The 15,958-nt window shown below is 57.4% G+C and overlaps 3 protein-coding genes across 5 annotated transcripts; 1 reads left to right on the top strand and 2 right to left on the bottom strand.

Annotated features, from left to right (window-relative positions):
• Nucleotides 1-296: 296 nt before the first annotated feature.
• MRPL12 (mitochondrial ribosomal protein L12) lies at nt 297-3,731 on the bottom strand. The gene is made up of 4 exons (XM_085077542.1): nt 3,430-3,731; nt 3,244-3,324; nt 3,000-3,134; nt 297-591 (listed from the first exon to the last, which is right to left on the bottom strand). Exons 1-4 carry the CDS (start codon nt 3,691-3,693, stop codon nt 475-477), a joined length of 597 nt encoding a protein of 198 aa, XP_084933668.1. The 5' UTR covers nt 3,694-3,731; the 3' UTR covers nt 297-474.
• Nucleotides 3,732-4,376: 645 nt separating this feature from the next.
• On the bottom strand, nt 4,377-14,191 carry HGS (hepatocyte growth factor-regulated tyrosine kinase substrate). 3 transcript variants are annotated; one of them, XM_085077530.1, is made up of 22 exons: nt 14,112-14,191; nt 13,968-14,022; nt 13,599-13,842; nt 13,146-13,230; nt 12,668-12,743; nt 12,166-12,258; nt 10,220-10,343; nt 9,338-9,390; nt 8,831-8,899; nt 8,496-8,620; nt 8,002-8,266; nt 7,741-7,836; nt 7,369-7,407; nt 7,142-7,285; nt 6,792-7,002; nt 6,438-6,610; nt 6,159-6,299; nt 5,903-6,080; nt 5,692-5,825; nt 5,321-5,437; nt 5,063-5,158; nt 4,377-4,972 (listed from the first exon to the last, which is right to left on the bottom strand). In XM_085077530.1, the coding sequence occupies exons 1-22, from the start codon at nt 14,186-14,188 to the stop codon at nt 4,868-4,870; spliced, it is 2,700 nt and encodes an 899-aa protein (XP_084933656.1). In that variant the 5' UTR covers nt 14,189-14,191; the 3' UTR covers nt 4,377-4,867. The 3 variants fall into 3 exon arrangements, with proteins under 3 accessions (XP_084933656.1, XP_084933655.1, XP_084933654.1); XM_085077529.1 differs by lacking the exons at nt 13,968-14,022; nt 14,112-14,191 and having other exon boundaries at nt 8,002-8,100; nt 8,188-8,266; nt 13,599-13,827; XM_085077528.1 differs by lacking the exons at nt 13,968-14,022; nt 14,112-14,191 and having other exon boundaries at nt 6,792-7,005; nt 8,002-8,100; nt 8,188-8,266; nt 13,599-13,826.
• On the top strand, nt 14,118-15,021 carry ARL16 (ARF like GTPase 16). Its single transcript, XM_085077537.1, has 3 exons — nt 14,118-14,225; nt 14,399-14,514; nt 14,678-15,021. The coding sequence occupies exons 1-3, from the start codon at nt 14,178-14,180 to the stop codon at nt 14,847-14,849; spliced, it is 336 nt and encodes a 111-aa protein (XP_084933663.1). The 5' UTR covers nt 14,118-14,177; the 3' UTR covers nt 14,850-15,021.
• The last annotated feature ends 937 nt before the right edge of the window (nt 15,022-15,958 follow it).

Here is a 15,958-nt window from a genome sequence, read left to right as displayed (position 1 = left end):
AGGGGGAATGGCTTCAAACTCAGTAGTTTAGATTAGATATTAGCAAGAAATTATTGGCTGTGAGGGTGGTAAGGCCCTGGCAAAGGTTGCCCAGAGAAGCTGCGGCTGGCCCATGCCTGGAAGTGTTCAAGGTCAGGTGGGACAGAGCTTGGAGCAACCTGGGGCAGTGGAAGGTATCCCTTGCCCATGGCAAAGGGTTGGAATGAGATCTTTCAAGGTCCCTTCCACCCTAAACCATTCTGATTCCATCAAATGGGGAGGCGTGGGTATGACTAGCACTTGAGAAAGATGAATCATTTTACAGTTGTTTTTGGATATTTATAAGATAGAGTTCATGGTGATGGCAGGAGGTAGCAGCTCTGCCAAACTATACAGCATTCTTTGTGAAAGTACTCCCACTGTGCCAAGTGCACTCGGAAAGGTCCGGAGCCCAGCTTGGGCAGAAGCTGCAGCACCAGTCTCTCCATGGTGAGACTACTCCAGAACAACAGTCCCTCCTGCCGCCTCTAGCACTGCTTTGATCTTCTCTGCTTCCTCCTTGGAGGCATTTGCCTTGATCTCCTGCGGAAGGGACTCCACCAGCTTCTTTGCCTGTGAGGGACAAAGTACGAGGCTTGTAAACTGGCTTTCACTAACTGGATTATTGGATTTAGAGCCATGATCCTGACCTCTGCTTAAACCAACCGCGGAAACTCACCGACCAGTACAAACCCCAAGACTTTCACTTGAACTACGGCACATCCCACCAGAAGGCGGCTAACCCGACTGCAAGTGATGGCACGTCCACTGGGAAACCTTTTCCAGCGATTCACTGCTCTTAAATTCCCTCCACCACGTGCCTGATCCTCCCAGATATGCACCCCAGCCTGCGTGGGTGTTGGGTGCAGGCAGAGCCCACCTGCTGAGGCAGCATCCGCCTGGCGCTGGGCTGGCTCTGCTCAGTGCCAATGTTTTGGTTCACATACTTGAACCAGCAGGAGGGGAGGCCAGCGCAGGGCTGGGACACAGCTGCACTGGGTAAAACAGAGCTCCAGCACAGACTACTTGACAACACAATATTTTGACATTTTAGGGATTTTTAAAGCAAAACTACTGGTACTAAGCAGCACTGCAATACTTAAGGCAAACTGGAAAACTGTTGAGCTAATTTAAGGAATTTACTGCAGTGCTGCTATAGAGAAGGAAGTGAGCCAAAGAGGACAAGCCTCTGCTGTGGTCAGACCCTCCTGCTCTTACACACAGCAGCTCTCTACCACAGCACTGCAGGGGTTTTTAGCACTGACCAGACCAGCTACCGTGCTGGCAGAAAGGTTTTGTCCTTTTGATTCCTGCTGGGTTCAATGACGATGTATCTGTGGTGGCAGAAAAATGCACTTTTTTTGTTTTCTGGGGTTAGAAGGCAGTGCTTGGCGGAGCAGGAATGCCTTTGCTCACCAGGACAGGAACTGGACAGGAGCCTGTTCAGGCTCACTGTGATGAGGACAGGCAACATAACAGTTTATTCATTTCTGAACCCTGTTCACCAAGTGCAACTCCATTCTAAAGCAGCCCCAGTCAAGAGAAGCAGCTGTTCCTGGTGTTCAGCAGGAAGAAGAGCAGAACCCAAGCGAAGTGGGACCCATGTAGCAGTAGCCATGGGGCAGAGGCAGTGTGTTCCCAATCCAGCTAGAGCCCAGGGCTAGTGATGACACAGGGTCAGCATCTGCTGGGCAACTCCCAGTGAGCTTCCTGAGGTGCAGACAGCCTTGGTCTGGCGTGTGCTGACCACACACCTGTCTCATCACGCAGTTGTTGCTGCAGGACTGATGTTTGGGTCCCAACAGTGCTCAAAGTCATCACTAGCTGTGCTTCCCTACATACTATCAGCAGCCCTACATGCCATGGGCAGATTCCCCTGGAGACCTCGTTAAAAACACCTTGACTGGATGGCAGTAAAGTTTACGATAAAAGTGCTTCAGCTCCACTTTGAACACAACCTCTGCAGCCGTTTGTGTCGTGTGTTTCCCCCAAAGTGCCAGGCTTGGGTACATCACACTTGAGTTTGCCTGCAATAACTGGCACCTAAGAACAGCTCATCCAACAGGTGCCACATGCTAAGCCAAGCTCATTTAGCATCAGCTCTCAAGTTAACTATCTGCTGATCACGTCCATTACAGGGTTTGGTATTTTCATGTTTGTTTGAGACCAATAATAGATTAACAACTTCCAGAAGAACCATAATGACAGGTAATTATCCTTGTAGCACAGCCAAACTTGCACCCATGCCACTGACTTTCTCTGCTGGCTTTGCAATGCCGCAATAAGAATGGGTCAGAACATTATCTGCAAACCCTTCTGCTCTCCTGGAATACAACAGGAACAGACACTGCAATGCTGAAAACTGGACAGTGCTACTGTTGACCCCAAGATATGAAAGCATCACCCTGTGGAGAAGTGCAGCTCGTTACATGCTTCAGCAGTAGCAGCTTCATCACCCAACATGCTGAGCCCACATTCCAGGTCAAGGGCTTGAGCTCAGACACTGCCCAGGGCTGAGAGGTCCATCTTCTCCCAGGAAAGAGAAGGAGCACCACCTACAAAACGAAGAGCCCTGCAAACACTGGAAGCCTGGACTGCAAGACGTGTGAATTAGAGAAGCTCGTCTGCATTAAGAAATACATCAGCCTTGGGAAAGGCAAGCCAAACACATCTGTAGTGAAGGATCCTGGCTACCCCTGAACTGTGCAAGAAAGCTCACAGCAGCTCTCAGGTTTGGAGAAGCTGAGGCTGGCACGGACGTCTCTGAGTCCTTTGCTCCTCCTTCATCCCCCTGCTTCTGACAAGGAAAAATGTCAGACAAAGGTGCAACCAAATCCTGTTCCCCATGTCTGCACTGAGATGCACACAGGCAGACTGTGCTAAACACAGAAATCCAGGCCCTCTTTGAACAGCAGCTGAGGCTGCTGGATCCATCTGGGCCTGGGGGCAACACTCCAGAGCCTGGGGCAGCAACCCCTCACCTGCACAAGGTTGATTCCTGGCACGAAGTTCTTCACCTCCTTGATCAGCTTCACCTTGTCAGTGGCCTTCAGCTCCGTCAGCCGGACGTTGAAATGTGTTTTCTCTTTCTTGAGAGGGACCACCTCCTCCTCCTCCTGGAAGCACCCAGACCGTGGTGAAGCCCCGCTGCAGAACCCACCGGCGTCGCCCACCCCCGCGCGTGGGATCCCTGCCCGCTCCCGCCCCTCCCGGAGCGCCCGGTACCTGCGGAGCCGCCTGCGCGGGAAGGAGGGAGGCGGCGGCCGCCGCGGGCATCACCCCCACGTCCGGGATCTTCAGCGTCTCCTGCGGGAAGAGCAGCGGCACCAGCGGCCGGTCAGGCGGCGCACGCGGCCGGGCCGGCATGAACCGGGACGAGCCGGGTTAGGCCGGGACACCCCCGGTACCCACCTTGAGCAGCGCGTTAAGATCAGCCACCTCCAGCAGCGTCAGCCCCGCGATGTCCCGCACCAGCTGCCGCACCTTGGGCGAGTACTCCTTGGCGGCCGTGTCCAGCGGCGCCCCGGCCAGCGCCTCCGAGCGCCGCGCGGGGCCGGTGCCGAGCGCCCGCAGCCCGGCGGGGACGGAGCGGAGCGCGGGGCGCAGAGGGCGCGGAGGGCGCGGCCGCAGCGGGAGCAGCGCCCGGCGGGCGGCGGGCAGCGCGGCGGGCAGCATGGCGGCCCCGAGGACACCGGACGCTCCGCCCCGCGCTCCCGGCTGGCCCCGCGCTGCCGCTCGGGACGGGCTGGGCGGCGCTCGGTACCGACAGAGAGCCAATAGCGATAGAGGAAGGGCAAACCGGTTTGTAGTGGGACATGTAGGCAAAATCGGGTAGAGTAGAAAAGCAGAATCAATCATAAGAAATCCACTACTATTTATAATTAGCAGTTTCAAACAAGAGTCGAAACAAAATTCTTTTCTGAAGGAACAGAAATCACTTCCTCTCCAGAAGGCTTGGAAGGAGAATTGGTTACATTTCTACGCTGTACATTACCTTTAATGGTAAAGTTGAAGCATAATGAATGCAAATTAAAACAAACAAAAATAAAGTCTTGAAGCCTTGCCATTTTACCTTTTTGACTTTCATTAATTGCAGTAAGTCATTCTAAGGCCCATAAATCTTAATAATTTAGGACTACCCATCTACAGCATAGAAACATTCCAGACACCGTAGGGAAGAAATTCACGTGTCCAAAGCTCGATTTGAGCTGAAGCTGGCCAGCACTGCGGGGGTATAAAGGGATCTGCATCCCGGAGCTCCTATCACCCCTTGGCAACCGGATGCCCTGACCACGGCGGCATGCCCCGGTGGGTCCCGCACTCCCGCACCGTCCCCCGCCCAGCACACGAGGCCGCAGTTCGTTCCAATACTTTATTGTCACCGTTAGCGCTCGGTGTCCCCTGCGAGGGGCGAGGACAAGGACAGGCCGGCCCGCAAAGGGCCCCGGGCCCGCGAGGGCGCTACAGGGAGCGGGACTCAGCAGGGATGGGGCGAAGCTGGTGCCAGGGACCGGGCAGGGCTGAAGCGCTGCACCCTTGGGGCCTGTGGCCACAAGCCCCGGGGCAACGACAGGGACCCGCTGAGCTCCCACCCGGCCCCAGGGGCCGCCAGCTGCCAGGGGTGGGTGGGTGAGCCAGTGGGCTGCTGCCCCAGGCTGCAGGGCATGGGGGGCTGTGCCCCTGCCCCTTGGTCCCCAGAGCCGGCAGCAGGTGCCTATGGCCCCGTGGCCCCTGGGACATGGGGCCACGGGGCAGGATGAGTAGTCGAAGTACAGAGTTATTTCAGATGAAGAGTAGTGTTACACGAGACCCACAGGACCCCCGGAATCACTGTGCCCTGTGGCCACGATCAGTCAAACGAGATGAGCTGGGCCTCTCCGCTGCCCGGGGGCTGCTGCCCAGGAGCAGGCGCTGGTGGGGGCTGCTGCTGAGGGGGACCCCCAGCTGGGGCCACCTGGAACAGAGGAGGCAGCTTTGTTAGCATGTGGCTTTGTTAGCACAGGTGTCCTACTGTGTCCTGACCCCCTGGGCTGGTGGCACTCACCTGTTGGTAGAGGGGCTGCTGCCCGGGCAGGTAGGACTGCTGGGCTGGCAGGCTGCTCAGAGCTGTGTCCTGGCCTGGCATGGCAGACATGAGACCCTGTGGGAACAAGGGGGTGGGTGTCAGAGGGGCTGGGGTACATGCAGCACCCACAGGGCAGTGATGACAGCCCCCACCCTCCAACAGACCTCTCCCAGGATGGCTCCATGGCCTGGAGCTCACCCACACCTTGTCCCTCATGCCCAAGCAGGGAGTGCTCACCTGCATGTTGTAGGGCTGGTAGCCCATGGAGACAGACTGGCTGCCCATGTAGCCCATGGTGCCCGACTGGGGTGCCTGGGAGATGGCTGGGATGCTCTGTGACTGTGAAGCTGCAGTCTGTGGGGAGAGGCTAGTGAGAGATGGCACAGGCAACAACTGCTCACATCTCCAGACAAGGCCCTTGAGCCCAGAACTGGATCTGACTCCAGCCCACCCCACAGCAAGAGCAGCATATCTGGAGACCTGGGACTAACCAGCCTGTCCTCCCTCCTGCTCAGAGATCCCATTGCCAAATTTGGGTACATTGGCCAGCCCCACAGAACCCCCCAGCCCTTGCCCCATTTGGCTGCAGGTTGTGCTGCCTCACTTGCCTGGTAGCCCTGTGTGGGTGTGGGCTGGTAGGACGAATATGCAGGGGTGGTGGTGGGCACTGCCGGTCCCTGCTGAGGCCCCTGCCCACCACTGGCACCTGGCTGGTACATGTAGGCATTCACCATGCTGGGATCTGCGTGGAGAGAGCAGAGGTTGGAGCAACCACCTTGGGCTCACCCCTACCTCCATGGGCTGAGATGCCAAACGTACCAGTCCCAGTGACAGGCATGGCAGCGTATGGCCCTGTTCCCCCTTGTGCAGCCTGGTTCATGTACACGCTGTGCATGGGAGAGCCCTCCACGGAGCCTGCTGGGCTGAAGGTGCCGGGGAAGCTGGTGGGCCCAGAGGGCTGGTAGATCACCCCGCTGGCTGCGGGCATGGCCTGGAGCTGGTGGGAGAAGGAAAGCCAGCTTTAGGCCACAGTCCCTGGAACCCGGCAGGAGGGTGCCTGCCCCAGCAGCTGTACCTGGGCATAAGGCAGTGAGAAAGCTGGCATCTGGGCTCTCATCTGGATGGTCTGCTTCTGCTGCTCCAGGCGCAGCTGCCTCTCCTTCTCCTGCTCCTGCAGTCGCTGGATGGCCAACTGACGCTGCATCTCCAGGTACTCCTGTGGGAACGTGGCTGTGGTGGCTGGGAGCCATGATATCATACACCCCTCCTACCATGGCAGCCATCCCTGCCAGCCCTGGGCTGGGCAACAGTGCAGGCAGGCCTGGAATACTCTGGGCATCCTTCCCTGCCTCACCTGCTTCTTTTGCCTCATGATCTCCAGCTTCTGTGCCAGCTGGATCTGGCGCTGCCGTTCTGCCTCCTCTGCTGCACGGCGCAGCTTCTCCTGGTGCTCCTCCCGCAGCGCATTCAGAGCCCCACGTGCATCCCGGATCTGGGCCAGTTTGTCCTGCAGGCCTTCGTAGTACACTGGGGAGGGAAGGGACAGCTTCAGGAACATGGGGACAGAGCACTCAGACTGCCCCCGCACTCCACAGTAGCTTCTCTCCAGTGAGACTGCATCATGGGAATGCTGAACCCCAACACTGGGGAAGCCCTGGCTGTCGCCCACCCACACTCAGGGCCAGCAGCTCCCCCAGGTCCCACGCACGCCTGCGCTCATCCAGCTGGTTGAGCAGCTCCAGCAGCTGCGGGTGCATATTGTTGATGGACTGGAAGAGGGACAACACGGCAGAGTCGTTGGTGATGCTGCGGCCTCGCATGTGGTTGCTCTTCATACGGTTGACGAACGTGGTGACTGCGTTCTGCAGTGCCTTCAGGAACTGCTCGTGGTTCTCCTCAGACTCCCCATTTTGGTACTGCTGCTGGAAGGAAGGATAGGGCAGCCAGTCAGCTGTGACCTCCCAGTGCTAAGAGCCAGCAGCCAGCCTGAAGAGCCAAAGAGTCGGGTACTTCTTGCCCCTCGGTAGCTGTCAGACCCAGGCCCAGGCCCCCTCTTACCTCAACCACCCCAAGAGGAGCAGGGTGGGCTTCTCCAGGCTGCACAACTGGCTCTGTCAGGGACAGGGGTGCTGATGGTGTGGGGCTCTTGCGAACCTCCTCTTGTTTCTTCTCCCAGTAGTTGCGGTTCAGGTATCGAGCCAGCTGCCAGGAAGAGAAGGAAGATGAACATCACTGCCTTGCAGGAGCAAGCCTGTGCTGCAGACTACAAGGGCCAGGATCCTTACCTCTGGGTCAATATCCTCAGCCAAGGGAGCAGACGAATTCTGGAAAGAGACAAATGGGGAAATGCAGCTCAGCAAAACCAGAGATCCCCAGGTCCCACACAGATGTTCAGCTCAGACCTGGCCATGTATGACCACTGGTGCTGAGCATCAGTGAGAGCCTCACAGGGGACACACACTGGTGCAGTGGAGACACCTCAGTGCCAGCTGAGAACACACCTTCTTGCTCACAACACAGTGAAGGAGCAAGAGGCTGAATGGGGCAAATATTTTCCCTCAGAATGGGGATTAAATTGGACATAAACAGGGCAGACTCAGGCTCAGGAAGTGGCCTGTGTCCAGCTATTTCACGTGCAGGAGCTGCCACAGACATACCACAGGTGGGGAGTAGAGTGTGCTGACCGGGGGAGCCGATGACGTGACAGGAGTGGGCTCAGCCTTAGGGTACATGGAGTAGGTTGTTTTCTGCCTCTGCAAAAGAGAAAATTGCTGACTCAGAGAGTCCTGACTTCTCCAAACTAACCACAACACAGCTTGTGCCTGGCTCACACCAGGACATGTCCAGAGATCTGTTATGGCCCAGCACAGATGGACTGAAGAGCAATGACCCCTCCCAGATCCCAGCAGGGAACAAACCATTCTCTCTTTCTCCTCAGCCTCTGACTGAGACAAGGCAATAGCCAGCTGGAGCTCCTCCTCCTCTTGTAGAGCTGTCTCATCACGCTTTGGAGGCAGCTGGAAGTGTAAAGATGAGGAGGTGGTCAGTAATGGGATCAACAAATAGGTCAGAATCACCAGATCACCTACAGGGCAGCTGCTCACCTGGGACTGCTGAGAGAGGGGGCTGGTCAGGTACTCGGGGGGCAGTTCAGAGGTGGCAGCAGCTTTACCCTCAGTTTTCCTGTAGTGACAGGTAATAGTATGGATTGAATGCTCCCTCCTCCACACCAGAGCCCCAGCTCTGCACCCCAGCAGCAAACCCCACTCCCAAGAAGGAAGAGGGCCCAGCCCAGCCTGCACAGCCTGGGAAGCCCTCGCTGTGCTCTGCAGAGAGCTGGCTTCACACTGTGCTTCCCCCCTCACAGTCCCAGCTGTCGCAGACAAAGAAACCCACCACGAAGGGTACTGACTTGTTGAGATGTTCGTAGCAGGGCTCACAGACTCTCACTTCCTTCTCAATCCCAAACTTGGGGATGGTGGAATACTTCGAGGAGCATTTCCCACAGAAGATCTGCCCACAAGCCCGGCAGTGATGCTGTGAAGGACAAGAGACATGAGTGTGGTGGCAAGACCTTCCTTCTCCTTTAGCCAACATCACTCAAACACTCGTGGCATTTCCCTGCCAGCAAACAGGAAACATGGTCCATCCCCAACACACTTCCACACAGCAAGTCCTGCAGGGAGTTATGCAAGGCCCAAGGGCTGTGCAGAGCAGGGAACCCAGAGGGGCAGGAGCAGCACCTACCTTCCGCGTCACAACGCCAAACTGCACTCGGCACCTGTGACACTCCTCTGCATCCACCCAGTCTGGAGCCTGTCAGGGTCAAGGGAAATCACGTAATGAGGGAGGAGCACATCTGCACTGGGCCTTTCAGGAGCTCTGATGGCTAACAGGGCTCTCATGCCTCATGGTGGAGACTGGAGGCATTTGCAGCTCAACAGGAAATATTATTTCCCGCAAGTTATCTGCTCTAGTGTTATTTAAAGACTGATGCCTTCCCAGTCAGTACTGATTTGCTAGGGAAGTGTTTGCACAGCAATCACTTCAGCAATGCCCTGCTGCCACGTCCAGCCTGCCAAGCTGCTGCAAGGCCAGTGAGCTGGAGGAATGATGGGACTGACTCCCTGTCCTGGTCAGTTCTCCCAGCTGCACAAAATGGAGGAATGCAAGACCTGCAGGTTTGGCAGGAAGGGGATGGGAAAACAGGTCTGTCCCACAGTGCCAGCTGCTCCGCCCCACCACAGAGCTCACCCTCTCGGCAGCGAACATGGCATCACTCTCCTTGAACTCCGGGAAGACGTGACCTGTGGGAGAAGAAATGGAGTCCTGTTGTGAGAGGAATCCTCTGGCACAGGAAGGTCGCGGTGCCTGCAAGCTCATGCTATAAGTGCCTCCCTCTGACACACCAGCAGCAGCCTCCCCTCAGCCATGGTCTCAGGACAATCCCCAATTGTTTCCCTTCCACACCCACAAGGGACATCACAAGCCTCTGGATAAGGCACATTATTTCTCAATACTTTGAACTGAGCATGGGGGGGATAAAAAGCCCACTGTATGGGCAGGCAGGACTGTGAGTCTCAGCCCTTGAAGGGCAAGAGTTTGGCAACACCAGCTCAGGGTGGGGGACTGACCTTCCAAGCTTCTGCCACTGCCTGCAGTTTCTGGCGCACAGAAGGAAGCACAGGCAGCAGCGTGTCCCTGACCTTAAGGAGGACACTGCTGTACTGGCACAGAAGGGAAAATGTCACACCAACACTTTCAGGAAGTGGGAGTGTGGACATATCCTGGGAGCAGGAACAAAAACCTGTGAGGAAGGAACTGCCCCACAGCAGATGACATGATTGCTGCCAGTCTCCCTAAGAACAGTTGCAGCTCCTGCTTTTCAGGTCTCCCTGCCAGCCCTGAGGTGCTGGAGGCCTAGAGCAAGGCAGCCCCAGTCCTGGGACCATGGGGCTGTCCCATCTTTGCAGTGGGATTTAGTCCCCCTGAGGGGTTTGTTGAGTATTGGGAACCAAGAAAGAGCTTAGTGTTTCAAGTTTGGATTTTGCTCGTAGCAGGCAGGATCCTGCCAAAGCTCCCATAGAGCAGAGCAGCTTCACCAGGTGTCCCCCCACCTGGGGCCACAGTCCTCACCTTCAACCTTCATTATTTGATAGGTGTCCTGCACCACCTTGTACTTGGGCTCGTTGCGGAAGGCATGAGCCCAGGCCTGGATGAGGTATAGGATCTTACTGCGGACACTTGTCTCCACTTGCCTCTGCACAGGAAGGGATGAAAAAAAAAATCTGAGAAAATGCCCCTGAAACCCAAATGATGTTGTGAACCCCCTGAAGAGAAGCCAGAAATACCACTCAGGCAAGATAGACTTTAGAGTACTCAGAGGAGGTAAGAACTGTCAGAAATCTGCAGTAAGGACAATGCACAGCCCAGATGACAGACCCCTTCACCTGCCCCATTGCCCCTGCCAACACAAACAGCAAAACGTCCTTCGGAACAGCACAGACCAACTGAACAGAGCTGTGGCCTTGATGCTTAGAGCAAATGTTCAGTGGCTTTGGGGCCTGCCCAGCAGCTCTGTCCACCCCCTCACAAGAGCCACCCATCCCACAGTCAGAACACAGTATGACCTTCAGCTGCCCAGTACAGCACAGCCTGCCTTGCCTGCCCACTGACAGTGGTGGTGGGGTGCCTGGATGATGTCAGCACCTCCAGTCCAGGAGTACTCAAAACCATCTCAGGATGTGACACAGTGAGGACAGCTGGGATAGCTGCCCTTTGGAGGCAGGGGCAAACGCATCACAGTTCAAGGAACTGAAGAAAAGTTGGCAAGCCTGTTCTGACCTCAGCCAGCCTTGGAGCTGCCCTGTCATCAGCTGCCCAAGTGATCACATCCACATGACTGGCTGTTCCAGAAATCCCCAGGAAGCACAGGAGCACCGTCAAGCTCCGATTTCAGCCAAGAACTTGGCCTACACAGCATCACTTACTGACAATTCCTGGGGCTCCAGCTTCTAGAATATTTGGCAAAATCCTGCATTCCATACATGTCACAGCCCTGAACCTCATCAGAACTTGGACTGTTTTACCAGCATTGGGTGCTCATAAGCAGCAAAACTCCAAGTGTGGGAGGAGAATGGCACAGTTGTGAAACTTCTGAGGCAGGCAAGGACTGAGAGAACCACAAAATCCCTGGATCTGATCTGATCTCCTCAGGCCCTGAGTGGCTGTGCTACCACACCTGGCTGTCACGCTGTGGCATTGTTCCTGCCTCAAGAGAAGACCCTGAACAGAGACTGAGTCAGCTCTAACAGGAAGGTGACAGGAGAGACAAGCTGCTTGGTGTGTGAGGTGACAGGACTCATACAGCTCATCCTCCATGGATCTGGGTCACCTGTTTGTTTGTTTCTGGTGGTAGATGGAAGCTGTAAGGAAGGAACAGTACGATGCTAACAAGCTCTTGTCTGGGCACTGTGTTCTGTGCTGGAAGCTGGAGACTGGAGTTCTCATTTTCACTTCACTCATGCAATTCCCCAGTCCAAGGACATACAAAGCTCCTGCAGGCATCAGACTGGTGACAGCTTGTAACAACAGCTTGTCAGTGCAAGTAGCCACGGTGACATCCTGCAGAGCTCACAGAGGAAGATCCAGTTGGTTTCCCCTTTGCTGCTTTACCTGCCTATGTGTCTCACATTGTTCCACGGGAGGGAATTCACCTCTCCACTGCCCAGGTCCTTGGTACAGGTGCCAGGCCACCAGCTGGTTTCCTTTGCTGTCCCAAGCAAAGGGCTGCATCCAGGTGAGTTTATCATGGAATGGCCCAGGCATCCACAGCACATTCCTGCCATTCACAGTACAGCCAAACCCCTGCTCCCACCACATCTCCTCTTCCCAGAAGCCCTCCTTCACTGCCTACACTCACCCCTTCACACCACATGATAGCTTGCTCTTCTCTGAAGTGCATTTCCAGTTTCCCTTCTGCTCCTTTCCCAAATGGAACACAAGACAGGACATACACATTTCTTCCTGCTGCTGCTGTCAGTCCACAGGAAAAAAAATGACAGTAAAATAAATTTATTTACCTTGAGTATTTCCTTCAGCTCCTCCATGGTCTGTTTATTGGCTACCTCATCATGGACTGTTTGGCCACAGTTTTTAACCACTGACTCCATGACCTGCAATGGCCAAGGACAACATCAGCCTATGGCTTCCTGCCTCCCCTGCAACCTGTAGAGGTCCCAGCACACATTACAGGCTGAATATGGGGCACTATTTTAGCAATGAGGTGTGCTGGAGCCATGTCAATCCACTCCATGCAGTGGAAGCCACCTGCCCTTCACCTCCATGGAGAGCTGGGGGCCTCTGCTCTATGGAAACCAACCCTGGGGACAGCAGCCCAAGTCTCAGCTTTGCCTGTTCCAAAGCCGAAATGGAACTAAAGCATGAAGGCCCTGGCCTGATCATCCCAAAACCTCTGTGTCAGAGTCAGGAAGAGTCTGGCTCCACACTGTGCTGCAGGGAGCTGTGCAGCCTGAAGGCAGGTGGTAAGAGGACCCCGCAGTGCTCCCAGCCAGGTGCTGTTACCTCCAGAGCATACAGGGCCACATGGGGATTCTTGTCATTCACTTTCTTCTTGATGGCATTGACAGCGTATTTTGCTCTGGGTAGGGGAAGAGAGGAAATGTTTTCAGGGGATTGAGGATCTGAGGGGAGATCCCACAGGCTGCTGACAACCCGCCGACCCCCACCCTGACACGAGGGCACAGTTAGTTCAGGGGTACATAATTCACTGAGCTAACCCGGGAAGGGAAGGAATAAGCACACTCAAGCTTGAGTTTCCCTAAGGATTTCAGGCCAGGGGTAATCTGCAGCCCCCAAGGTCCGGGAAGAATTGCCAGCACATTGCAGTGTGCTGTACAGCCCTTCTGATGCTCTCACGGAAGGATGTATTGACATGTGTGCTACCATGGGCTGGGAGGCCCGAGACCCTCGAAGGGTTTCCTTCCTTGCACCAACACGAGACCTGTGCCCACAGCGTGTCCAAAAGCCACGGAGCACTTACTGGGTGTCTCCCTGACGGATCATGTCGCAGATCTGCAGGATGGATTCCCAGTCTGTCTCCAGCAGGAGCTGGCTCGTGGCCTTATCTGCAATGAACCAACCGGGCCGCCGTGAGCCGCGCTGCTCCCCGCCACTCCGCTCCGCCACCGCCGCGTCCCTGCAAGCGCTCCGGGCGTGGCGCTGCCCCGAGGCTCGGGGATAAAACCCCGATTTCACCCAGAAAGCACCAACCCTCCCGCTTCAGACACCGCGGGGCGCTCGGTAACCTCGGCCCCACCGCTGCCGCTCCTCCCGGGCGGCACTGGGCTGCGGCACCGCGACCCGACCGGGCCCGGACAGCGCCGTGCCCTGGGCCCGCCCGCTGCCGGGACCGAGCGCTGCGGACCCCGGCCCGGTCAAACGGCGCGCTCCGGTCCGGTTCCCGTCCCGCCCGCCGAGGACACCGCGTCGGTACCGAGGAGCCGCTCGAAGGTGCCGCCGCCGCGCCCCATGGTGTCCGCCCGCCGCCGGCCCAGCCCGATCGCTCCGGCCCGGTCTGTTCCCCGCCCCGCCGCAGCCCTTCCGCTTCCGGCTTCCGCCGGGGCGGTGCCGTTTCCGCGGGGCGGCTCCGCGATGGCCGCGGGGCGCTCCCCCCCCACGTTCCTGCTGCTGGGGGCGGCGGGCGGCGGGAAGAGTCTCCTGGTGCGGCGGTTGCGCCATATCCGTCGGGCAGGGGGCACCGGGGAGGTGGGGAGGGACGGACCGGCGGGGGGCGGGCCGGGAGGCCGGCGGACCGCGTCCCCGTTCCGTTCCCGGAGCCGCTGTGTCCTTAACGCGAGGCACAGCTGAGCGCCGAGGAGCCCGCCGAGCTGGGCGAGCCTCCGGCCACGCTGCCCACGGTAGGTGGGGCCCGGCGGGGCCGAGGGGCACCGGGAAGGCCGAGGGGCTCCGGGGCACGGCGGCACTCAGCCGGGCGCCTGTCCCGCAGGTGGGCACCAACCTGACGGACCTGCGGCTGCCGCGGAAGGTGACCGTGCGGGAGCTGGGCGGCTGCATGGGCCCCATCTGGCCCAGCTACTACAGCGAGTGCAGCGCTCTCCTGGTGAGCAGCACCGGGAACCCGTTCGGGGCCACAGTCCCGAGGGATGGACGCGGTCGGTCCCGTCAGTTTCGCCCCGTGGTGGGATTTCCCTCCTGTGTGGCTGGCTCTGGTCCAGCCCGGCCCGGGGTTGCTCTCTGCACACCTGCGCCCCACTTTTCCCTTCTTCCCTCCAGTTCGTGGTGGATGCCTCCAACCCCACCCAGGTCTCCTCATCCTGCATCCAGCTGCTCTCTGTCCTCTCCGCAACGCCTCTTGCATCTGTGCCTGTCCTGGTCCTCTTCAACAAGATGTGAGGAGGAGGGTCACCCGAAGGGTGGGGGTGCCAGGGAGCAGCAGCTGTGCTTTGCTGCACTTCCCAGGCTGGAGACCCCTAAGCCAGGGCTGGGCTGGGCAGGGCAGGGCAGGGGAGCCATCATGGTGAGCTGCTGCAGCCTCCCTTCTCCCCATTGCAGTGACCTGCCCTGCTACATGTCGCTGGCAGAGATGAAGTCACTGTTCCGCATGCAGGACATCGTGTCCTGTGCTACGCAGCCCGTCACCATGCTGGAGGTCAGCGCCCGCGATGGCACCGGCCTGGCCGATGTCCTGCAGTGGCTTCGGGCCGCCCTCAGAGACCCCTGCTGACCCCAACCCTGCCACGTGTCTGTGGCAACCCAGGACAATCCTGTCACGAAAGGAGGTGGCAAAGGAGCAGCTGCCCTGCCTGGGGCTGGGAGCAGAGCCCAGGACAGTGTCTTGGGCTGTTGATGGACTGGATCCCTGTGGGACTTCACAGTAAAACTCCCACTGAACTGTCCTGGCTGGTGGCTGCCCTGTACTTGGGGAAAAACCCTGGGCTTTTGGGTAACAGACAAGCAGAAGCCACAGAAGGCAGATCCTGTTGGCACCTCTGGGCACAGGAGGGGTTGCTGCAGCACATAAAAAATCAAAGGCAGGTAAGGCCTCTTGGATTTAAGACTGAGTGCACTTGGGGCTCCTGCCAGCAGCTCTGGCTCTGTGGGCCTCATGCCAGCCCAGCACAGTGGGGTGACCTGCGGGAAGGTGTGGAAGGACTGGGTGACCTGGGTGGGTGTCAGCAGCTGGGGCAAGCCCAGTGACTGGGGTGCTTCAGTCAGATGTCTCACAAGCTGTAACAAGTGTCCACATCATCTGTTCCAGTGTGCAGTCACCCACACAGGGAAGTTCTTTCTAATAGAATATCATAGAATATGCTGAGTTGGAGGGGATGCAGCTGGATCGTATTCAGGTGGAACTTCCTGTGCATCTGTTTCTGCATGTTGCTTCTTGTTCCATTGCAGGGCACTGTAGAGCAGAGCCTGGTCCATCCTGACACCTCCCTGCTGAAAGACAATGAGGTCCCCTCTCAGTCTTCTCAAGGCTGAACAGGCCCAGCTACCTGAGCCTGTCCTCATTAGAGAGATGCTTCAGTCTTTTAATCATCCCTGTAGACTCTGCTGGACCTGCTCCAGGAGTTCCATGTCCCTCTTGTCATGAGGAGCTCAGAACTGGACACAGCACTCCAGATGTGGCCTCACCAGGGATGAGCAGAGGGGCAGGATCACCTCTCTTGATTTGCTGGCAATGCTTAGTTCCTAACACACCCCAGGAAGGGTTGGGGCTGGATAGAGAACCTGCCCAGTGCCCACACCAGTGTCTGTCTGTGCTGATAGCCTCACCCAGCAGCCCCTGTGCCAAATCACAGAGTACTGGGGGCTGCCGTGCCTGGCACGTGC

This window comes from Lichenostomus cassidix, chromosome 18 (assembly GCF_008360975.1).
Source record: "Lichenostomus cassidix isolate B80296 chromosome 18, HeHo_3.0, whole genome shotgun sequence".
NCBI lineage: Eukaryota > Metazoa > Chordata > Aves > Passeriformes > Meliphagidae > Lichenostomus > Lichenostomus cassidix.
The sequence above is the reverse complement of the archived record's forward strand: the minus strand, read 5'-3'. Positions and strand labels throughout refer to the sequence as shown.

Bases quoted from the DNA above. Each gene is read 5' to 3' on its own strand.
- MRPL12 (XM_085077542.1), bottom strand. From the start codon at position 3,693: ATGCTGCCCGCCGCGCTGCCCGCCGCCCGCCGGGCGCTGCTCCCGCTG. The intron at 3,325-3,429 runs GTGGGTACCGGG...CTCTTCCCGCAG, and splicing joins ATCTTAACGCGCTGCTCAAG to GAGACGCTGAAGATCCCGGA. The intron at 592-2,999 runs GTGAGGGGTTGC...TGTCCCTCACAG, and splicing joins CAGGAATCAACCTTGTGCAG to GCAAAGAAGCTGGTGGAGTC.
- ARL16 (XM_085077537.1), top strand. From the start codon at position 14,178: ATGGGCCCCATCTGGCCCAGCTACTACAGCGAGTGCAGCGCTCTCCTG. The intron at 14,226-14,398 runs GTGAGCAGCACC...TCTTCCCTCCAG, and splicing joins GCGAGTGCAGCGCTCTCCTG to TTCGTGGTGGATGCCTCCAA. The intron at 14,515-14,677 runs GTGAGGAGGAGG...TCCCCATTGCAG, and splicing joins CTGGTCCTCTTCAACAAGAT to TGACCTGCCCTGCTACATGT.
- HGS (XM_085077530.1), bottom strand. From the start codon at position 14,188: ATGGGGCCCATGCAGCCGCCCAGCTCCCGCACGGTCACCTTCCGCGGC. The intron at 6,611-6,791 runs GTGCGTGGGACC...TTCCCTCCCCAG, and splicing joins CCAGCTGGATGAGCGCAGGC to TGTACTACGAAGGCCTGCAG. The intron at 5,159-5,320 runs GTGAGCACTCCC...TTGTTCCCACAG, and splicing joins ACCAGCCCTACAACATGCAG to GGTCTCATGTCTGCCATGCC.